This window comes from Panthera leo, chromosome D1 (assembly GCF_018350215.1).
Source record: "Panthera leo isolate Ple1 chromosome D1, P.leo_Ple1_pat1.1, whole genome shotgun sequence".
NCBI lineage: Eukaryota > Metazoa > Chordata > Mammalia > Carnivora > Felidae > Panthera > Panthera leo.
Window position 1 is genome coordinate 18,456,693 of NC_056688.1, and position 24,310 is coordinate 18,481,002.

Genomic DNA, 24,310 nt, shown 5'->3' on the forward strand with positions numbered 1-24,310 from the left:
CTGTCTCTGCTCCAGTCGTGCCGGGAGCACCCAGGCACACGCCACCTTTGGGTCTGGCTGTCACCTCTGCGTGATCCACTGTCACCCCAGATAAGCTCCTGGCTTGCTTCCTCATCTCAAATATCCCCTTCCCTGACCATCCTATTTCAAGTTAAAAACCCTCTTCCCCGGCACTTGTGATCCCCATTCCCTGCTCTATTTTTCTGCATAATTGCTCAACCTGGCATACCTATATATTTTACTTGTTTATTTTGTTTGGTTTCGGTCTCCTCAACTAAAATATAAGTTCCGTGGAGCAGAGATTTGTGTCCATTTCACTCAAAGCGAATCCCCAGCTCTTAGAACAGTGCATGGCACACAGAGAGGCCTAAATTGCCATGTGTTGACTAAATGGACCGTGGACCTTGCTCATGTCTCCAGCTTCGTTTCTGGCCGCCCCGCCCGATGGGCAACCCCGTATTCACGTAGCTGTTCCTAACCACCCGCCTTTACTCTCTTGTCCTAGAATTCCCTGAGCCCGGTCTTCCTTTGTCTACTTCTGTTCATCTTCAAAGACCCAGGGTAGACTTACTGCCTGCAAAAAGTCTTGTGTGGCCCCCCCCCCCCCCAGGCTGGATATAGTGGTCACTTGCTATCCTCCCATTGTATGATCCATTAATGCATATTTAGAACAGGGTATTATAAATATCTATTTGTGTCTCTCTTCCTCAGTAGACCGGGACCTCCATGAGGGGTGGGGACAATTATTTTCTTTATTCTTTATTCCTTAGCCCCTAACACAGTGCTTGGTACACAGTAGGCGTTCACGTTTGTTCGTGTTGCTGAATGATTACATGACATAGTCCTGGTATCAGGACGTGACAGGGTGATGCACTCAGAGAATAATACCAGGGCAGCATGGCACACATTTCAGCTGGGAGGAGGGATCAGGGAGTGCTATAGGCAGTGACGAGGTCATGGAAAAGATGTGACTTCAGTGGAGACTTAAAGAATGAATTTAGACGAATGAAAAGGAAAACAGCATCACTAGTCTTTCACCAAGAGACTTGAAGCCAGCCCTAGAGCCAGCCAGGAAGGGTTGACAACAACCTGGTCCCCAGAGGAGTCTAGGGCAGTAGTGGTAATGCCTGTCATGTCTCAAATGCACAGTGCTTGGCTGGCCCACGCCACCCGGCTTTTGTGGCTTCCCCCAGGCCTCTGTCTTAACAGAAGTCAAGCTTACCGGAGCCTAGGCCATCGGGGGGGGGGGGGGACCATTCTCTCTGGAGAGTGCTTTGGCCTCCTTTTCCCGACCTCCGCGGGACCCATTGCCCTGGCACCTGCTCACCTGCCTTTTATTGTTACTGTTGTTGGCAGGTTAATGACCTAGTGACTTCCTTGCCAGTCACCTTAGACTTGGGGGCGGTGAAAATCTACCAGAGTGGCATGTCAACTGCCGTGGAAACGGATTTTGGGCTCTTAGTGACGTTTGATGGCCAGCACTACGCCTCCATTTCCATCCCAGGCTCCTACATAAACTCCACGTGTGGGCTCTGTGGGAACTACAATAAAAACCCACTGGACGACTTCCTCCGCCCTGACGGCAGGCCGGCCATGTCTGTCCTGGATCTCGGAGAGAGCTGGCGGGTCTACCATGCCGACTGGAAGTGCGACTCGGGCTGCGTGGACAACTGCACTCTGTGTGACACAGCCACGGAAGCCCTCTTCTTTGGTTCGGACTACTGCGGCTTCCTCAACAAGACGGACGGCCCCCTGTGGGAGTGTGGCACCGTCGTGGACCCCACAGCCTTTGTGCACAGCTGTGTGTATGACCTGTGCAGCGTGAGGGACAATGGGACACTCCTCTGTCAAGCCATCCAGGCCTACGCGCTCGTGTGCCAGGCCCTCGGCATTCCAATCGGAGACTGGCGGGTCCAGACTGGGTGTGGTAAGCTGGCATCCCATCGAAATGGAAGGGCGTGCTCGCGCAGGGGGCCGGGGAGAGGGTTTCCGGGCTCCTCAAAACTCTCCTTGTTAAGACAAGTTGCCCAAGAGTGAGGGTGAGGTTAACATAGCCACACGTTATGAAGAATGAACAGCAAAAAGGGTCTTTACTTTTCCTGCCCACCCAATACCATAGCCAGAAAACAAGAAAACCATTTGAGCACAAATGGTCCAGAAACAGGGAGTGAGTGGCAGGAAATGCTTGACGGGAGGAAGGCCCTGTCCCAGGGATGGCTATCCCTGAGTTAAGAAGGGAGGTGGGTGTTCAGAGCGAAGGTGGCTGTGTTTGTGGCCATTGAGCAAACACAGACACTGGTCTGAGTAATCATAACCAGCTTTGGGGGAAATTCACCTCCCAAGTGGAACCAACAGCATCTGTTCTTTGACTCTTCTCCGCCTTCCGTCCCTCTAGGTTCTGTGTCTCTTGCTCTGCCATGTTTTTGCTGACCCACTGGTGCCAGTGGGAAAAGGGCTGCAGCCAGGGAGCACAGAACATCAGGAAAGAAGGCCCTTTTTCAGAAGCGCTAGGTGGTTAGGAGAAAGCCCTAACAGCGTGGGGAAATTCAGCTTCTTTTGAGTTACATTTTTGCATGAAGCATTTTGTACGACTTAGTCGTCTCGTTTTTCTCCTTCTATCCCACTTAAACCTCTCTTTTCGTAATTATATAAACTTTTAAAACAAGCAAGCAAGCAAACAAGTAAAAACAACTCAGCTTCTTGGAATTCTGTTTCTCTCCTGGCCCTTGGTTTTTCCACATGGGTATATAGAACATTATGTCCGTGCATTTTAGATTCCCATGCAGATGAGAAGGTTTCAAAGTTTCTTTCAGTTCCGAGACCAAAGGGAGATTTTTCTTCCCCCTCAGTACATGTTGGATTCACAAAATCGTGTATCAGGTTCAATTCTCAGAGAATTGATCCAACTACGAAGAGACAGTGTTTTCTTATTGCTTGTTGTGTGACTGACCAGCCTCTAAGTATGCCAGGAGCATACTCAAGTTGAGATTGATTATGGATTTTTTTTTTGATCCTTGTATAATCTAAGAACATCCAAATTACCTAAGCAAATTGCCTGTAATGGCTACTTTTTCCCCTAGTGGTCCCATCTTCCACATTGCCCACCCCCTCTCTCTCATGTTAACGCTATGAATTTCAGTTAATTCAGACAGCTAGTTTAGCAGTCCCTTGAGCCCCTGCCTCTTGGATTCGACCCGACTCAAGCATTTATGTAGACTCCCACGTTCTTAAAATGAGAACCAGAGGCTTCTGAGGCAAGAAGGGCCTTGAGGAGACCTCTAGCTCCAACCCAGTCTCCTGGCAGTGCAGACACACAAATTCTTTCCCATAACCAAGGTTCTTTCTTATTTTTAAGATCCTAGAGTACTCATTTTCATAGTCTTCGCTCATCGTCTTTTATAGCCTTCACTTAGGTATTTTGAGTGCCTCCCTGTAAGAAATGTCATGTTTTCAAATGGCCCCTCCCACCTTTTCATCTTTTCTTTTCTCCTGCAAGTTGGATTTATTTCCTCTTAAGAATAGGCTATGCTGTTTAAGGTCAGATTGACTTCTGTGTCCATCAGCCAAAGATCTTAGAGCATCTGAGTGGTTGTAGATCCTCCAGTAATAAATCGATGTTGAGGGGCGCCTGGGTGGCGCAGTCGGTTAAGCGTCCGACTTCAGCCAGGTCACGATCTCGCGGTCCGTGAGTTCGAGCCCCGCGTCAGGCTCTGGGCTGATGGCTCGGAGCCTGGAGCCTGTTTCCGATTCTGTGTCTCCCTCTCTCTCTGACCCTCCCCCGTTCATGCTCTGTCTCTCTCTGTCCCAAAAATAAATAAAAAACGTTGAAAAAATAAAAATTAAAAAAATTTAAAAAATAAATAAAAAAAAAATAAATCGATGTTGAGTAATCAGTGTAGTCCAGTTAGGATCGCCACTTGAAGTGTAATTCAGTCAAGATGATCGCGATTCGAAAAGTCGAAAGTTCACGATCTGATCACGTTGCCCCGTGGCTGTCACAAAGCAGCGAGCTGATTTCTGCGGGTGCAGTCGCAAAGTCTCTCGCCCGATGAGCGCCCTTCCCCGTGGGGCTCCCGTGTGTGGTGGCTCCCCGCGGTCACCACCCCGGGGCCTTCATCTGTTGTCACGCTCTCTCCTCTCCCCTACGTCAGTGTCCACGGTGCGGTGCCCGAGCTTCAGCCACTACTCCGTGTGCACCAGCAGCTGCCCGGACACCTGCTCTGACCTGACGGCCTCCCAGAACTGCGCCACGCCCTGCACCGAGGGCTGCGAGTGCAACGAAGGCTTTGTCCTCAGCACCAGCCAGTGCGTCCCGCTGCACAAGTGCGGCTGCGACTTCGACGGTCACTACTACACCATGGGGGAGTTCTTCTGGGCCACGGCCAACTGCACGGTGCAGTGCCTGTGCGAGGAGGGCGGGGACGTCTACTGCTTCAACAAGACGTGCCGCAGTGAGGAGGTGTGCGCCGTGGAGGACGGCTACCAGGGCTGCTTCCCCAAGCGCGAGACCGTGTGCCTGCTCGGCCAGAGCCAGGTGCTGCACACCTTCGACGGCGCGGCCTACGCCTTCCCCACCGAATTCTCCTACACCCTCCTCAAGACCTGCCCCGAGCGGCCCGAGTATCTGGAAATTGACATCAACAAGAAGAAGCCCGATGCGGGGCCTGCTTGGCTGCGAGGCGTTCGCATCCTGGTGGCTGACCAGGAGGTCAAGATCGGAGGAGTTGGGGCTTCGGAAGTCAAGGTAAGACTCCGGCTGCCCTTGGGGCTTTTCTGATGCGTCTCACCAAGCGAAGGAACTCTTCGGGTATGCCTTTCTGGCTCTGACCATGAGTGGATTCCAGGAAGGCAACGGCTCCGAAGTGGGAGCGCTGCCTAACGTTCGGCACCGAATCAGCCTCCCCGGGGGTGAAATGGAGTGAGGCTGGAGTCTCTCAAATTAGATACAGCTAAAGCAGGACTAGGTCTCCGTAACAGCCGATGCTTACCGGACGCTTACCGTGTGCCAAGCGCTAGTCTAAGCAGTTGTCACACCTAACCTATGGGGGATATGTTTTCATCCTCATTTACCTTTTACATATGAGAAAAACGAGGCGCAGAGAGGTTAAGTAACTTCCTCAGGGACACACAGCCATAGAGTGATATGTGAGCCCAGGCAGGCTGGCTTCAAAGTCTGTGCTTTTTACCTTGTACTATACCGACTCTCCTCCCTGTAGATGGGAACCCATTGAGGTCAGGCAAAGGGTACCTGCCATCGCACCTCCTGCCCCTCTGACCCGGTCTAAAATATTCGTCGTTAGGCATCCACATCATTAGCTGAAGAAAGACCGTTAGGAATCATCTAGTACAACTGTTTGTTTGCACATGAAGACCCCAGGGGCTAAGCGAGGGATGGGGAGCTCACAGCTGAGTGGTGGCAGAGCTGGCATGACGGGAGGGCAGGCCTCCCTGCTCCTAGCCCAACATGAAGTCTAATTTGGAAGACAGAAGTCAGCGTGGTGCTGTGCTGTGCAAGAAGAGGAAACACACCTCCGCAGACTGAAAAAGCTGTTTTCATTCCCATTGACACACTGGCAGAGATTAATTTATTAAAAGAATAGTAAAAGGTAGATAAGGTGGATGGACAGCTAGATAACTATATGCCTCCGAGGGGCTAGGGCACAGGAACAAATCTGAAGGAAAGGAAGGGGCCAGAACGGTGGGGAAGAAGGGGCGCCACCAGTGAAAAGGAGCCATCGCGCAGAAGGAGAAAGCCACATGTATATCAAGACCACGTCTCCTCACATTTCACTGTTGTTTGGGGCTAGCCTAGGGTCGCATGTATACGCAGAGAAACAACAAATGTGTTGAATCGGAGGAGTAGAAAGAAAGAAACAGAGGTGCCCATGAGAAAACAGTTTGCGTCTGTCTGTGTGGTGCCCATAGACTGTCAGCTTCTTGACATTTTCTCAAAGGGTGAGTCGCCGGGCAGAACCGTGTCTCTATTTCATAGCCTAGGAAACAGTGGGTACTCTGAGCGCATCTGGAAGTGATGAGAGTGATTTGATTTTTTTTTCAGCTGAATGGCCAGGAGGTAGAATTACCATTTTTCCATCCTTCGGGGAAGCTGGAAATTTATCGCAACAAAAACAGCACGACAGTAGAGTCGAGGGGTGTTGTGACGGTCCAATACACAGACATCGGACTGCTGTACATCCGGCTCTCCACCACCTACTTCAATTGCACCGGCGGGTTGTGTGGCTTCTTCAACGCAAACGCCAGCGATGAGTTCTGTCTCCCCAACGGCAAGTGCACGGACAACCTGGCGGTGTTCCTGGAAAGCTGGACGACCTTCGAGGAGATCTGCAACGGGGAGTGTGGGGACCTGCTGAAGGCCTGCAACAATGATTCAGAGCTGCTCAAATTTTATCGGAGCCGCTCCAGGTGTGGCATCATCAATGACCCCTCCAACAGCTCCTTCCTCGAGTGCCATGGAGTGGTCAACGTCACCGCCTACTACCGCACCTGCCTCTTCCGTCTGTGCCAGAGCGGAGGCAATGAGTCGGAGCTCTGTGACTCCGTGGCCCGGTACGCAAGCGCGTGCAAGAACGCCGACGTGGAAGTGGGCCCCTGGCGGACCTATGACTTCTGCCGTAAGTCGGGGCCACCTGATGCGGGAGGCCCCCGGGGAGGTGGGGGAATTGAGCTCCGGGGCAGTCTGACTCTGGTGTGTAGCCTCCTCATCTGATGTGTCCTTTGGAAGGCCCATCACCCCCAACCAAACTGTTCCTCACCTTTATTTCTGTTTCTAATCGCACAATATCTCTTCACTCTAGAAGGATTAGCCATCCCGTTGACTCCTGGTTTTATCTAGTGGAGGATACACGTCATATCGAAGACTGGGAGTCTTTGTGATGGCTCCATCGGTGTCTTCTTTCTTGGCAAAGGAGGGCTCCGTTCTTTCAACAGAAAGTGATCGGTCAGGGTGCCTTTCGCGGAGCAGAGATTAGCACCGCTCCCTGGGGCAAGCCTGACAATGGCCATGAAGAGTCCCATGTTGGTTTTTTCACTTTGTGCCCAGAGTATCTGACCCCTCTCAGCAGGGCAGTGCCAGTATTAGCAGTAATTAGAATAATTGCTGAGAAGACCTGACGTATAGCCCCTTAGGCGATGGGGGAGGCCGGTGGGAATAGTGATGTAGAAAGGCAGGAGAAGGAGTGGCTGAGAGGGCAGGACCCAAGCCTGGACCAACAACTAACCCCACCTGGACTTCAGCACCCATGCCTTTCCCACCAAAAAGATCAGCCCTAAACCCAAACCGATGCCACCATTAAGATTCCATCGTCTACATCTGTTTCTCCCATTTCCACTATATCTCTTTCTAAGTTTGTTTATTTCTCAAAACTTTTTGTTTTGAAATAATTTCACAGTTTCAGAAAAGTTACAAGAATATCTGTGTGCCCATTACCCAGATTAACCTACAGTTAACATTTTGCCCCATTGCCTTATCATTCTCTCTCACACGCTCTGTCTGCATTTGCAAGTAAGTTACATACATCATACCCCTTGGCCCCCCTAAATACTTCAGTGTGTGTTTCCTTAGAATAATGACTGTCATTTACAGAACCACAGTATACTCACTGCCCTTAGGACATTCAACACTGATATAATCATTTAATATCTATATTTCAATTTTGTCAATTGACTCATAATGTCCTTTATGGCATCCCCCTCCCCCCAATATGGATCTAGGCTAGGATACGTGTTGTGTTTAGAGCTGTCACGTCTCTTTGGTTACCCTCAATCTGGAACAGTTCCTTGACTTTTTCTCTTTTATTGTCATTTTTAAAGACGACAACCTCCCACCTTTGAAAATAGAATGGCTCTCCGTTTGGGTCTGATGTTTCCTCATGATTAGGTTCTGCTGTGCGTCCCCTCTCACACTCTGGCAGAGGTGATGTGTGTTTTTCTCACGGTATCACATCACATGTAGGGGCCGTGTCCATCCAGCCTCCTCTCAGTGGCGATGGGCACATTGGTCCCCTGGTCAGGTGTCAAATGTCTCCACTCTGCAGGCACAGTGTTTTTTTCTCTTGCAACTAATGAGCAACCCGTGGGAAGATACTTTAATAAGACAGTGCAAACATCCTGCAGAGAGAGAGAGAGTGAGAGAGAGAGAGAGAGAGAGAATGAGCGTGAGAGATTGATAAAGCAAATGGGGCAAAATGCTAACTGTAGGCTGATATCAAAATCCCCTTCCTCCATTTAGTGCCCATTGATGACCTTTGCTTGTATCAATCTTTAGCATGACGATTACAAGCTGATGGTTTCCAGCTCCAGCACTCTGTCCACTTTTACCAAACAATAGATGTCAGTCCACTATAAGTAACAGTCTTCCGTCTCTTCTGTGTGTCTGCCTGCCATCTATTTATATCCATCCATCCATCCATCCATCCATTCACTTATCTCAGTCACCTTTTTTTTTAATCAAAGTATAACTAACATTCACTCTTATACTAGTTTCAGGTGTACAGTACGATTCAACAACTCTATGCAATTCTCAGTGCTCATCACTATAAGAATACTTCTAATTCCCTTGATCTATTTCACCCCTCCCTCCACCCATCCTTTGGCAACCACCAAGTTGTTCTCTATATTCAATAGTCTGTTTCTTTTTGGTTTGTCTTTTTTTCTTTGTTCATTTGTTTTGTTTCTTTTTTTAAGTTTTTATTTATTTATTTTGAGAGAGAGAGAGAGAGAGAGAGAGAGCAAATGGGGGAAAGGCAGACAGAGGGAGAAAGAGAGAATCCCAAGAAGGCTCCACACTGTTAGCCTGGAGCTTGATGCAGGGCTCGAACTCATGAACTGTAAGATCATGACCTGAGCCAAAATCAAGAGTCAGACACTTAGCCAACTGAACTACCCAGGTGCCCGTATTTGTTTTGTTTCTTAAACTCTACAAATGAGTGAGATCATATGGTATTTGCTTTTCTCTGACTGACTTATTTCACTCAGTATTACACCCTGTAGACCTATCCATGTCATTGCAAATGGCAAGATTTCATTATTTTTTATGGTTGAATAATATTCCATTGTGTGTATCTATCTATCTATCTATCTATCTATCTATCTACCTATCTATGCTTATATATATACAGATATATATCGAAAGAGATGTAGATATAGCTATAGATGTAGATACTGATATAGATATATACACACCACTTCTTTATCCATTCAGCTATGGATGGACACATAGCAGCCTAAATGTCAATTATCTATCTTATCAGTATGGACACATAGATTCCTATTTTTTCAATTATTTATATTTCCTATTACACTCGTTAATGATCTTGGTGTGAAAATTATTCCAGGTTTGGGAGCCCTTCGAGTTGCCTCCTATGTCCTTTTGGCACGCCTCTGTCACGTTCTTACTTTCTGCCGAGCTGGAGGAAGTTCTTTTAAATGCCTTTTTTAGAGAGAGACATGTGGACAGAAGCAGCCCAGGAGAACATGCTTTCCTCGGGTGGAGGGTCAGGGCTCATGCTTGAGACATCCCCCAGCGTGCCTCAGCCAGACCTTGTGTACGTGGGTCTGGCAAGAAGGATGGGAGTATGCACGTTTGATTAACGAAGACTTGGGTACTAAGGGGTTAATCTGGTCAGGATCTCGTAGGGTCATTAATCCTGGGGATCGGACCAGGCAACAGCTGCAAATCAGGAACACGATCTTCTTTGGACCTAGGAAGAGACAACCACTGCTTCTGTGTTCAGATATTTTTAACCAGCCTTCTTGTCGGCGGAGCCAGGCTGCCCAATTAAATAATTTCACAGAGGCATTTCAGGGGCCAGGGGAAGTTTTATTACTTCACGTCTGTATGTTCCAGACTTTCAGACAAATTCAGACAACACAATAAGTCATAAAGTGAGAGCCATTTAAATAAGTCATGTTATTTGCTATCACCATAAACCTGCAGTCAATGTTATAACATTCATAATTTAGAGACAAATGTGAAAATCCCTCCATATAGACATATTTAATCGGTGCTGAACTAGCCTTCAACTCCAAAACCGTATGGTATTGTAGTCAACGGGAGTGGAGATGGTCCTTTAGCCCAGAGGAAAAGGATTGGCTTTCAGTACATAGTGCAGAACTGTGGAGTTGGTACTTGTCGGCAGAGATTTCATTGCCGTGCAATTTATTTCTCTGTCGTGTCCCCTCTGTCCTTGGATTGTAAAACACAATTAAGGAGGGATAGCATGCATAAAAGCTAAAGAACGTTTTAAAAAGGCAAGATCCTATTCTTCCAGGTGGTGATGGGGACCTCCACAGACCTTTAGACTACACAGACGTGTAGGTAGATTTCTTCTGGCTCTGGATTCATCCATGCCCGGGCCAGGTCGAATTCTGACAGACTAAAATAATAAAAAGACATGGAAAGGTTGCCCAGAACTCCATGATGGTAAGCAGCACGTGCAGTTAGCATTTCGTGTGCTGTACTTTGTGACTCAGAGACTTGATCTATCAGGGAAGGCTTCCGGACAGAGGTGCGGTTTGAAACGAATCTTGACAGATGGGTAGGATTTGGCTTTGTGAGGTCCATCCAGGCAGGGGAGAGAATGTGAGCAAAAGACGGGGTGACCAAGGGCAGAGGAGGTAGAAGAGGCCAGAGGGCATGAGGAGCAGAGAAACGACAAAGACAGAGTCAATCTGTAGAGTAAAAATGCCTACATAAAGTGTATCCTAATAGAAGGAAGGGTGAAGAGGGGAAGGGCATACTATTTAATGAGACTGTACTATAGACTTCATATATTAGGTCATTAATCCTCAGAATGACTGTACTAGGTAAGTATTGTCCTCAGAGATGGTATCCACAGGTCTCTATGGTCCCCAAAGTGCTGATTCTTTCCAGGACGCCGTCTCTGAGTCTCCAGAGTCCTTGAGTCAGGGGACTTGGCATTGGGAGATCTGGATTCGAATCTCTCTGGTACTTACGGGCTGGATTAAGTTAAGTCACTGAACTTGAGTTTGTTGTCTGTAAGATAGGGATGATGAGGCTTTGCTTACCCTCCCAGGTTGTCGAGCAAAGTCACACCAGACAGTCGACAACGGTGCCTGGCATGTAGTGACTGCTCGCTGAGGCTCAACGTCTCAGAATCTTCTACGTGGAGCGCTGAGCGCACCGGGAGCACAGGAGCACGAGGCGTTCACTGAGCCTTTGGTCACCCCAGATGAGGATGACAGTAGTCCAGAGCACACGGCACTCATCGAGCTCACTGTGCGGTGCAAGTAAGAGTGCACGTGCAGCGTGCACACACTCACATGCATCCAGTGAGCGCGCACACACTCTCCCTGACCTCTGTCCCTTTCCTGTCTCCTCCTTGGCCACCCTCAGCTCTGGAATGCCCGGAGAACAGCCATTTCGAGGAGTGCGTGACATGTACAGAGACGTGTGAGACCCTGGCGCTGGGCCCCATCTGTGTGGACACCTGCTCTGAGGCGTGTCAGTGTGACGAGGGCTACGCCCTGCGAGGCAGCCAGTGCGTCACCCGGAGCGAGTGCGGCTGCAACTTTGAGGGGCACCAGCTTGCCACCAACGAGACCTTCTGGGTGGACCTGGACTGCCAGATCTTCTGCTATTGCAACGGCTCGGACAACAGCGTCCACTGTGAGAGCGTCCCATGCAGGGATGATGAGTTCTGCATGGAGGAGGGCGGCCTGTACTACTGCCAGCCCCGCACCGACGCCTCCTGCATCGTCTCGGGCTACGGCCACTACTTGACCTTCGACGGCTACCCCTTTGACTTCCAGACCAGCTGCCCACTCATCCTGTGCACCACGGGAAACAGGCCGAGCTCAGACGCCTTCCCCACGTTCGTCGTCACAGCCAAGAACGAGGACCGGGACCCGTCGCTGGCCCTGTGGGTCAAGCAGGTGGACGTGACTGTGTTTGGCTACAGCATTGTGATTCACAGGGCCTACAAGCACACTGTGCTGGTGAGTAGTCACAGGCCGGACACCAGGAAAGGGGATGTGAGAATGGGGGTCCTGGGTCCGTGGGCCAGGCCGCGCGGCTGAAATCAGGCTGGCCTAGAATCCGAGAAGCATAGGATGTCCGAGCAGAGAGGGGCCCTGGAGATTTTCTGTCGTTTTATCTTGCAGATGAGGGCACTGAGCCTCAGAGCGAAAAATATTCTGCCCAAGTCACGGGCACCAAGTTAGGAACAGAAATGGTATCCTTCATAATGTAGCACAGTGTACTGGAGACAGCACAGACCTCGATTCGAATCCCAGCTTGGCTAGGGCTGTGTGTCCTTGGGCAGTCACTCCATCTGCAAAGGAGGACACATGCCTAGCACGGGTTAGGCGTCTGTAAGCGCTAAGCCTGCCCAATCCACCTCCTCCCCTTTGTTGAGATCAGGATGATATTTCCCTGCTCTGGCCTCCTTCCACCTCTTCTAGTCTCCCCGTTGCCTGCCCCCCCCCCCAGCCCCCCTAGGATCCGGGGATTCAGGAGTCTTGCACACGGTCGGAGCCCATCAGGGGCTCTCCTACAATCTCCCTGTTCACTTGGGTGTCCGTTCCCTCTCTCTGCCCTCCACTCCCTTGATGAGGACGGGGCAGGTGGGGGTTGAGGAGCTCCGAGTGCTCATCACCCAGCCTGAGGACACCACCTGGCGACACACCCAGCCACTCCTCCTCCCAGCTCCTGCTCTGGGCACAACTGGGAGCACTAACAAGCCACCGGCAGCGTCACTTCAGCATTTCGGAGGAGCTGGTATGGGGTGTGCACCTTTTACCATCATCCTCGCTGATCTGTGGCATCATTTATCTCTAAGGGGACTCCTTTCCATCTTGTATACATTGTCTTCTAAAATTCTGAGCTGTTACTGGAGAGTTCCCTGAGCAACGTTCCAGATCTCGTTCCTTCCTTAGAATCGCCCTAACCTCCTTCTCTGACGAAGAGAGGCTTCTGAGCTTCCTAATTGCCTGCCCTTTCACATTTATCTGAAAATGTGCCTTCTTAGCATCTAAGGCAGGGGTCTCACTGCGCCCATGTTTCTTCCCTTCCTTGGATATTATACCCAACCCCCCAATTGCTTTCCTCTGTGCTTCCCAGAACAGTCGGCTCCTGTATCCATGATGGCATGAATCATATTGTGATTTGGGGGGATGTTCATGTCTAACTTGCTCAGTACTAGTCGTGGGCCCTTCTCGGGGGGCAGGAGCCCTACCGAATCCATCTTTATGTTAAATGAGCACACAGAACCCAGTCACGGCTCCACATGTTCGTCAAGTGGATGAACGAGATGGCGTCACCCTTCTCTTCTAAGGATCCTAGGACTTTTATTTTGCTGCCGGTCACTTCTTCATCAATCTGTGAGATTAAATGGCCACGGAGGTGAGGTAGGAATACATCAGATGCCTCGCCTTTAGCCACGTGAGGTTTCCAGCGGAGGTCCGGGTAGATGAAGCCATCCGGTGCAGTAATAGCCCTCTCCCCCGTGTCGTCATCATATGTGTCAAAACAAGCCTATCAGTCATTCTGTCCATGCGGTTTGCATCCTAGTTGTCCTTTTCTCCTCATCTGATCAACTTCTCCCCTTAGATTTGAACATTTTCAGGCGGTTCCTTATCTCCTTGATGTTCGACATTCTTCTACCGTTCTACCTCGTAGGGTTATTTTCTTCTTTTAAAATAGAACTTGCTCGTAGGTTGTCCCAACCAGTGTATTATGAAATTGCATTTTTCTGCCTTGTGTCACATGCTCTTCAGCATTTAGGTATATGGACTCCTGAGACTTGCATGCTGTTTTCTGACCCAGTTATTTTCACACGTACACCATTGGAGCCTCATGAACACTTACTCTTTTTTTGTGTGTGTGCCGCCCCTTCTCTTGTTCATGGTAGCTGATTCCTTGCTCTCACTGGGAGTCTCTCTCCCTTGCTTCCTGCTCTAGAACCAAGGCCCTAATGGGGCAGCTCACCTTCCAGGCCCATGTCCTGCCCTGGTCTCATGGGATATGGTCATGGCTAAAGGCAAGAGCCATGGGAACCACACAGCTTGTTTCTTCCCCCATAAAGAGATAGAGAGGGAAGGGAATATTCATTTCCTGGGGCTGCCATCACAAAGTATCACAGACTAGGTGGCTCTAAGCAACAGAAAGTTATCTTCTCACAGTTTTGGAGGCTAAGAATCCAAAATCAGCTCCTAGCTACTGGCAGTTATAGGCGATCCTTGGCCTGTGGCACCATAACTACCCTCTCTGCCTTGTCTTCACGTGGCCTTCTCTCTCTGCACCTTGTTTCTTTGTGCCAAGTCTCTCTCCCCCTTTGAGGACACCACTCATTGGGTTTAGATCCCACCCTGATCTAGTACGACCGCATCTTGACATGATTACATCTGCAAAGACCCTATTTCCAAATAAGGTCACATTCACAGGTACCGGGGATTAAGACTTCAGCCTATCTTTTGAAGGGGGAGGTGGGGGGGAGGGGGGACACAATTGAGCCCGCAACCAGGGGTAATTAGTAATGGGCATCAAGGAGGAATCGATTAAAGGGGTGGAGGGGCAGGGTAGGAGGAGCCCAGCAGGGCCCGTCTTTCTAAGTCACCCAGATACCCCGAATGTCCAAGCTATGAACTCAGAGTATGTAGCTTTCACATCTCTGACATGAAGATCAAGTTCAGGATGCTTGAAGGTTCTTTTCTTTGGGGGCCTGAGGGATAGATTTAGTATTTACTTTGAATTATTAATATGCATTACGGGATCTGCTTGTTCAATGATTTGCATTTGTTTTTCCCATGATGTTATTATTAGTTACCATCTCTCCCTGAGAAAAGAATAATGGCCATCACAATGACAGTGTGCAGTGAAGTGTTGGGCAAAACACAGCATAGAGCCCCGGGTCACTGCTGGTGCTCTCAGAGATGGAGGTGACATGGAAGTGATTCCTTGGGACACAGGGTCCCTCTATGACTCTGACATTTCCTTGCAAAAAACGGTATCAAAGGATGCAGGGAAATCCACTAAGATAAGAGACGCTAGAAATAAATATGCTATCTGTATCCCAGCTGGGGTTATGGGGGTGGGCAACAGAAGGTGAGCCACTCCTGGGGGCAATACAGCAGCCCACGTCTCAGCCATCCACAGCTAGAGCTCAACAGAGACGGCCTCTCCCCTGCCGTGTGCCCCCAGGCTTCAGCACAGCCAGGTTCTTCATGGTCCAGGACAAGGACCCTCACAGCCAGTGTCTTTATCTCTTACTGGCAATCCTGTGGCCACCAGTGAAGGGTGAGGTTTTGAGCATCCCCCTGGCTCAGTTTAGTTTGGTGGATTTTATCAATGCCTATTCTGTGCCAAACTCTAGGGGTAGAGAATGAATCAAATTCTGAGTTCTGTCCCAAGAGAACTCAGAGTCTAGTAGCAAAGAAAGATGCACTAGCAGGTTATGTCGACGTAAGGTGAAGTGCTCCAAAAATGTGTTGTGTGGAGAGTCGTGAGCACACGGGTTGCCTACGCCAGCCTGGGAGGCTTCAGGGAAGGCTTTCTGGAAGAGGTAACCCAGAGCTGAGCCTTGAAGGAGTATGTTAACCAGGCTGAGAATGAGATAGAAGTATTCTAGGAAAGGAAAACATCAGTGAAGATCCGAGGGGTAGCAAAGTGCGCAGTAGGAGGGGACCTCAGGACAGCCGAAGAGGCCATAGAAACAAATTGGGGCCAGTTGTGTAAAAGAAAGTTCTCTGCCAAAGATCTGGTATGTGGTCTTATTCCTGATGCTTGACTGTTTGAAACACATGTCCTGACCTCACCCCCAAGCCCTGTTCTCTTTTTCCTCTGCGGCTCCCTGCCCACCCATCAGGCTCTGCTTCCATCCCAACCTCTCCCTTCCTGTGTCTCTCTCCTCTCCGTCTGCTTCCTCTCTCCCTCCATTAGTCACCCAGAGAGAGAGAGGGGACAGTGAAGTTGGCAATGGGGGTGGCATTCATGGGGCTTCGGAGGCAGACAGAATCCGTGCCTGCCCGGCTGAGTTGAAGGGGGTTCCTTTCTCTGGGTGCTCCTGGGCAGTGACGGAATTTGCAAGCCCTATGGTTTGAATCCGATTACATTGCCTCCCCCAAAGTATCACCTCCTGCTTGGCACCCTGTGGCCAAGAATACAGAACGCAAGGAAACTCAGGACGGAAAGCAAGTTTTGCTCACCCCAAAGGTGAGCCTTTGTGGGGGGCACAGCATTGTTTACCAGTGTGGGTCTTCAAGGCACGTGGGAGTCCCATCGGCTTCCACTTCCCTCAGTGACCTTCCACACCTGTGTTCTGTGTTTACACCGAGCCCACATCGCCACCTCTGGGCCTCCTGGTTCAGACAGTTGTGTTCCCCAGGCACCACTCCCTCCTGCACTCGGCCTCTGAAATGACCTGTCGTGCCGTGCTATTCACCCCCTCTCTTCCAGGTTCAGAGAAGGGGGCATCCTCTCCCCTCCCCCTGTCCCTCTCTGTCTTGCCCTCTCAGGGGTCTACCTGTCTGTCATCACCTCCCCCTCCTGCGCTAGGTCCTTCTCTTCAACCCATAAACATGTTCATTCTAGAGCAAACCTTGACCCTGACCACCCCCAGCTTCTACTCAGTCTCTCTCCTCCCTCCCTCTCCAGTTTCCTGGAGAGAGCCACCTCTGCTTCCAGATCTCCCATTTGCTGTTGAACTGTGCCTTCTGACTTCTGGCCTCCTCGTTCTGCTGAAGGTCTCTTATTAGGGTCACTGAATGGGAAGAGAAGACAGAATGACTTCTCTCCTGCAAAATGAATGGGTCTTTGTCAGGCGTGATCTCATGGCCTCTGCCATGTGTGACATTGCACCCAAGGCCTTCCATGATCCAGGCCCAGCACCCCCACCTCCCTGTCTTCATTTCCCACCACACCTGGTATTCATCTCATTCCTCCCTGACTGTCCTCCTTTAGGACCAGGTGTGCACATCATCGTCTTCCGCAGGCATGCCCGATTCTGTCCCCAGGCTGAGTCTGGTGCCTGTGCATCTATTTATCTTTATCATTGCTTTTATTGGATGATGTTATTAGTATCTGTTTAGGTACTTATCTCCGCCACGTGCCTGTGAGCAACCAGGGGAAGGGCCCTGGGCTTTATTCCAGCATCTAGCACAGTGCCTGAAACACAGCAGTGACAAATGAATGAATGAATTCTGCCTGGACAAATATTCGTAGAAGAGGAGACAGTTGGGTTACAAGGTGAAGGGTGAACACTGCCCCACAGAGAGGGAGGACAAGAGGAAGGATGTCATTTCTGGACTGGGTCAGGTTCCTTAGAGGCAGAGTCTGACATGGGGATTCTTAGGAAAGTGAGGTAAGCACCAGGGGAAGAGAGCTCAGCAAGGACGTGGTCTGAGGTGGACGTGTCGAGTGTATTCGACATTTTACTCAAGCCATGGAAAGGGTTTGAAGTGTTGGATTAATGGCTTTTGACGCCATTAAAAAATGGTGGAGTGTGGCAGTAATGAGTGAATGGAGGAAAGGGGCAATGCCAGAGCAGGGGGACCAGTAAGGGGAGTATTCAGTAGTCAAGGTGAAGGTGGTGAGGGTCTGAACCAAAGCAGTAGCAATGGGAATGGGGGAGTGTCAGATAGGGGAGAGATTAAGGTCAGAATCTGGTCAGAGAGCCATCTTAGAACACTCCCAGAGGAATGGCCACCTGCGTCTCTCAAGAAGAAGACCAGCTCTCCTCTCGGCCCTCACAGTAATCTCTATTTTTCATCACGGACCCAGCCAGCCAAGGGCTACAGGATTCAGCTCATCTGAATCCAGAAAGGGGCAGTGCAAAGGCAGTGCAGTGTATGTTAAGGGATTTCCTTTCGCGAATTAAAAATATAAGGGAGGAAACATGTGTCAAGGGCCCTCTCAGCATGAGGCATTGCGCGGGGCACCCGGCAGGTAACGAGGGGAAGATGGATATAAAGATCAATAAAGTGTGGTTCCTGCCCTCAAGTTGCTCATGATCTTGTAGGCGAGACAGGAACGTAGACAACTAACCAGAATATAAGGCCGACTGTGATGTGTGCTGCCCCAACAGCAGCATACATGTGCTTGATCTTGGCCAAAGGTGAAGAAGAATACGAATATAAATAACCTTCTGGTTGCCCAGATGAGAGAGTGATTAATTCTCGCCACAGGCTCAGACAGCCTTGCTTTATAGAACAGGCGACATCTGAGCAGGGTCTGGGAGGAGAGAGGGAGGCTGACGGGTGAAGAATGGCATCCTAGGTAGAGAGACCAGCAAAGTCAAGTCATTCTTCAGGGGGAAAAAAAAAAATCTCAAAGGGATTAATAAACTGGGGCTTACCTAAAACAAATTCACAGCAGAGCTGGAAATAGAGACACTGGCGTTCTAGATTTTGGTGTTTTCGTCTAAACTTTAATTGAATTCTTATTACCCTCTCATTACCTTGAGAAAACAGTTTGAACTCCTGGGGGAAATAATGCTATGTAAACAGAAGGCACCGAAATAAATAGGTGTATTAGTGTACAAAGGATAGTCATTTAAGTCTGTTCAAATCCTAATAATAATAGTTGACTGATACAAACGACACTGCACGCCAAGATTGCATTCACCCGGCTCAGACCCCCCTCTGGGGCTGCCGCTGTAAAGACTGATCGTTAGGAGAGGTGGGTGTTCCCGGGGACGACTGTATTTCTCCACTGCCACCCTCTCTCTCCTGTAGGTCAACAATGAACGCTTATATCTGCCCCTGAAGCTGGGACAAGGGAAAATAAATATCTTTTCCTTTGGCTTCCACGTGGTGGTGGAAACCGAGTTTGGCCTGAAGGTGGTATATGACTGGAAGACCTTCCTGTCCGTCACGGTCCCCCGGAGCATGCAGAACGCCACGTACGGCCTGTGCGGCCGCTATAACAGCAACCCCGATGACGATCTGGAGATGCCCATGGGTCTGCTTGCTTCCAGTGTCAACGAGTTTGGGCAGAGCTGGGTGAAGCGGGACACTTTCTGCCAGGTTGGCTGCGGGGACCGCTGCCCTTCGTGTGCCAAAGTGGAAGCGTTCTCCAAGGTGCAACAGCTCTGCAGCCTGATCCCCAACCAGAACGCCGGCTTCACCAAGTGTCACAGCAAAGTCAACCCCACCTTCTTCTATAAGAACTGCCTGTTTGACTCCTGCATCGATGGCGGCGCGGTACAGACGGCCTGCAGCTGGCTGCAGAACTACGCCAGCACCTGCCAGACGCAGGGGATCGCCGTGACCGGCTGGCGGAATTACACGTCCTGCTGTGAGTCCTTCCCTCTCCCTCTCCCCTTGCGTCTTGGTGGCATGTGGGCAGGCCGGGATCCCAGCCCCCGTAGAAATCCACTGAGCAGTCTAAGGAGAGGCACGTGGAACTCAGTTTGACATCTGAAACGAGATATGTAACCTCCCAGAGCCTCCATTTCCTTATCCATAAAATGGGGACAATACCACCTATTTCATGCGTGGCTCTGAGGTTGGACTAAGATCACGTACGTAGAGCGCAGAGCACCACGTATGGCCTTTGGGCTCAGCGAGGGCACAGTGAAATTTTAAGAAAGGACCGATGGGGAAGAGTTAGTAGGTAAGTTTGTCCTAGGACCTCAGAGGCCCCTCCCTGTGCTGGTAATTTACATGCTTTCTCTGTGCCATTCAGTTTGGCTCATCTATGTCACCTATCAGTCTTTGCGTTCATGAAACAGCAGAAGGTTAAAAGCGCGAGAAAAAGAATTAGAGCCCCTTGCTCTTTCCTCAAGGGTTGGTATGACCTTGGAGCAAGTTGCTTTTCCTCCCCGGTTCTTAGTGTCCCCCTGATAATGCTGTGATAACGCCTGCTGCCTATACCCTTTATGCTACAGAAATATCCAGAGGATCAAATTAGGTAATTGTAAGCATAACACACTTCATGCATGCCAAGTGGTGGTGGTGTTACACTAATGGCTTGCTCTGAGCCAAGCCCAGTGCTAAACACTTTATCAACATTATCTCGTTTATTCTCCTCAATAACCCAATTAGTCAGGGAGAAACAGAGACTCAGAGGAGTTAGATAACTTGCTAAGGTCATATGGTCTGCGCGGCAATGTCAGGATTCGACCTTCTAACACCAAAGCTCTTGCTCTCAACTCATATCCACGAGGCTGGTGTGCTATGTACCGGAATAATTTGCCCGCATTTAGCACATCATAATAGGAAAAGATTGGGAGGAGAGACCGCTAGGGGGTTGGCTAGTCTGCCTTGGTTCATTTTCCCATCTCTATCCCATTAGCTCTAGCAAATTTCTTTTAGGCCTGACCGTATGAAAAGGCTACAAATGGATACTGAACGCTCAGCTCTCTAAATAAGTGATCCAGTGGGGGTCCCAGAGAATAAACCCCCTTTCCATCCTGAAAAAGGGGAGAGTTGGATGAAAACCCAGAAGCAGTGCTGTAGTGTGATGCTCACACGGCTAGTTTATATTCCCCAGGATTGGATGTTGAACTTGGGGGAAGGAAGGGAGGAAGTAGGGAGAGGGAGGGAAAAGATGCCAGTACCATTTCATCCAGGCTCAGTCCCTGAGAGAGAGATTGTGGGGAGGATGTCAGCAGGAGTGACTGTCCAGGCTAATTGGCCTCTGGTGACTTCAGTGAAATAAATGCGCCTATAAAAAAGTCAGGGTCTGGATAAGTCCCCAGAGCTGCCCTGGATTCATTGGGGTCAGCATGGGGGAGCTCGAGAGCTTGCCCTCATCTAAATCAGAAAACCAGGCTTTGGCCTCAGGGGCCTAGAAATGGTGTAGGATCAGGAAACTCCTTTGGGAAAGAGACTGCCTGCTTCCTCTTGAGACCTGCTATAGGGAGTTTCCCCTTTTCCTGTGGCCATGCCATGGTGACCGTACCACTCACTAGGATGGCTGGGACGGGCGTCCAGGGCATAGTATTTGCCACAAAGCATTGCTTCTGGCTGCAATATGCAGGGAAATCATAGGCAAGAACTGTTTTTGGAGGAGGCTAATGTCAGGGACTCTCACCTTAAATTACGGGTCTCGATTTCCTCCATGGGAAGGAAAAGGAATTGAGTTAGTAAGCCCTTTCCTTATCCATGAGGAAGAAAGTACCCTCCCCCCGCCCCTCACCTGTGACCCCATGTCTATCAAGCTTGAACCCATAGGGCTAAAAATGTGCAGGATGTAGGATGGGGAAATGGTTTTGAAAAGGTAGACTCTTTAGTATATAAAGACCATTTCTTCTTGTTCTTCTCCCTCTCCACCAGCAACCCTTTCCTCTCCCCTCCTCAAAGTTCTGCATAGACTTTGATTGCCTCCTTCATATATAATAATGGGGAGCTCTATCCAAGGCACTCAGAGCAGAGTCTGTCCTGCTTCACCCCTGTCCTTGGGCCCCATCCCTGCCCAGACCAGTTGCCTGCCAGCAGGGCTTAGGCTGGATACATTATGGCCAACCCTCATTAAGAGGGTTTGACTTTCCCCTACCTTGGCACTTCAGGACAGGGGCAAAGATCCGAAAGACAGCTTCTGTTAAGATGGATGGTGGTAGCGACTAAGAAAAAGAAATGCTAAAATAAGAGAAAAAAATCATGCTTTAAAGGAGGTATGTGGGTGGGGATGGGGGGGCGGGCACAGTTGGAGGCAGCTGAGTTTTCCATTTTGAATTTCAGAAGCAGAGAAAAGCTGCAGGAGACAGAGTCTTAACTCAGCCATTCAATCTGAGATTGGTGAACACAGAAAGCCTGTCGTGAATAGGGTTGTTAGTAACCATATCTGACTTGATGTTAACCTCTGAGCAGTGAGGGCAGGGTTCACAGTCCCCTGTCCCCCACCCCCAAGAATTAATCCAATTCAACACCCGCATGTTGAGATATGAGAACTCGTGTTTTCGGGAGAAAAAGGGTTAAACCGGAATTGTCTGTTAAACTTACCCCTTGTTGGTGACAAGGTAGAATGCTGTTGTTTTTCAATGATTTTGGCTATCCCTATCAATGGGTTAATTTATTACTCAATTACCACATCTGTAAATGAAGTGGAAAACTTCACGCAAGTTGAACAAATAGGTTTAGAGGGGGGAGAGGGAGGTCAGTTGTCTTAATTACTAACCCCTCCTTAACATTCACTCAGCTGAGTCCATCATTCCTTCAGCCCCTTAATGGGAGGCTTAAATTAGCTGTGTAGTTGGTGAGTCTACAGTAAGCAGGAGGAGAAGAAAATTATATGCATAACAGTGACTTGTCTCTGACTGGGTGCCAGGCACTATTCTAGGTGCCATATGAGTCCTCACTCATATTCTCCTCCCAGCAACCCTGTAAAGCAGGTGCTATTAATAGTCCCATTTTCTGGAGGAGGAAAGTGAAGCTCAGAGAAACGCAGGAACTTTCCCAAGGAAAGTGGCTGCAGGCAGTGGTCTTTCCTCTGGGCAGTGCCGCCCCTCCAACCCTGGGCAGGCCAGGGGCCCCAGGGACTGGAGCCCCCCCTGGTGCTGCAGCAGGTGTACAGGAGGACCTCTGTACAGGATCAGGTCTGCGGGGGCCGCTGAGAATTGAGTGTGATGATGTCTTGTGATCCGTGTGCCCCTGCTTGACACCTGGTGAACGCTCAGTCAAGCTGAGTGTCATTTTCATTTTCCCTTTTATTCAGAGTCCTGGGTCCAAAGTCTGATAATGAAGGGTTCTCTCCCACATTTTTCTGCAGATCCAATAAATTCTTGTTGAATTTATTCAACTGCTATTCAATTAATAGCAGAAGCTGTCACCGATGTACCAGGCACTGAACTAGGAGCTTTGTAAATTACGCCTCGTTTTATCTTAACAACTAGTTGATGAGGGAACGCTATCTGCATTTTTACAGAGGAGGAAACAGAGGTTTAGAGAGCGTAGGTAACCTGCCCAGGTGACCCTGCTAGTTAGTGCCAGAACCGGGGCTCAAACCAGTCAGTCCAATCCCCCCGCCCTTGTCCACTGTATTCTACTACATTGCTTTTACGGGGGATCCATATATCCTGCCCACCTGGGACACAAAGGCTAAATAAATCAGTGCCCTGCCCACAACAAGAGTCACATTCACGACCACAGTAGAAATCCAGGGGCAGAGACATCATCCCCCACAGCTCTCGGTACGTCGTTTGGGTGGAGACGATCCACATGAGGAACTTTTAAAGGTTGCTTTCAAGAATCAAATGTTTTATTAACCACCTACCCTGATCTCAGCACTGTTTTGGACCTCATGGAAGACTCAGAAGGACAAAATAGTTCAGAGTCTAGTCGGGAAAATAGGATCAGCATCCTTGGAACAACAGTAGGCTAAATCAGTAGTGGATCTTCTCGGATATTAAAATGTATTGTAGAGCTTCGGTAACAAAACCAAGTTAGCACTGGCGCATGAACAGCCAGATCAACCAGTGGGAAGATGAGAAAATCCGGAAATAGGCCCAAACTCTAAAGAGAAATTAACATTCAGTAAAACTGGCATTTCAAATTACTGGGGGGGGGGGGGGAGGGGGAATGTATTTATTCTTCAATAGACAGGAAAAGGACAAAGGACAAAATAGAAGAGGGGAAATAGCGAAAGCCTCCTTTCACTCCTCACTCCAAAATAAGATCCAGACAGAACCAAGATCAAACATAAAAACGTAAGTTATAAACGTACTCGGAGAAGACAAAGGCGTTTTCGTTTTTGTTTTTGTTAATCTTGCAGTAGAGAGGGCCTTCCTCAGCAAAACACTCAAAGCCGTAAGAAAAACCTCGTAGATTTGACAACTTTAAAATTTTAAATTTCTCTATGGCAAAGAGCATAATCAAATACAGGTCCAAAAAGAAAAAAAGAAAAAGAAGAAGAAGAAGCAATTTAAAAGACAAACGGTAAACATTTTGTAACACATGACAGACAAAAGTCTATTTTTAATTTTTTTTTCAGATTTTATATTTGATTGTGTTCATTGCCTTAGACTTTAAGGGCATTATGTATGTAGGCATAGTGACCTCAGGATATGTTACAACCTCTTGTCTCCCTCTTGGTTTTTAGTTATTTATTTCATTTTCATTTCATTTTTTTCTTTTTTTAAATTTACATCCAAATTAGCATATAGTGCAACAGTGATTTCAGGAGTAGATTCCTTACTGCCCTTAACCCATTTAGCCCATCTCCCCTCCCACAACCCCTCTGGTAACCCTCAGTTTGTTCTCCATATTTATGAGCCTCTTCTGTTTTGTCCTCCTCCCTGTTTTTATATTATTTTTGTTTCCCTTTCCCTATGTTCATCTGTTTTGTCTCGTAAAGTCCTCATATGAGTGAAGTCATAGGATTTTTGTCTTTCTCTGA

The 24,310-nt window shown here is 49.0% G+C and overlaps 1 protein-coding gene across 2 annotated transcripts in view; it reads left to right on the forward strand.

The window, feature by feature from the left end:
* The window catches only part of LOC122199493 (tubulin-specific chaperone cofactor E-like protein), a 161,213-nt gene that overhangs the window by 110,353 nt on the left and 26,550 nt on the right, over positions 1-24,310 (forward strand). For both annotated transcript variants that reach the window (XM_042904604.1, XM_042904605.1), the window contains 5 exons: positions 1,357-1,927; positions 4,152-4,744; positions 6,059-6,632; positions 11,375-11,976; positions 18,709-19,270. In XM_042904604.1, the coding sequence (XP_042760538.1) occupies positions 1,357-1,927; positions 4,152-4,744; positions 6,059-6,632; positions 11,375-11,976; positions 18,709-19,270 (2,902 nt within the window). The remainder of the gene's footprint in view (positions 1-1,356; positions 1,928-4,151; positions 4,745-6,058; positions 6,633-11,374; positions 11,977-18,708; positions 19,271-24,310) is intronic.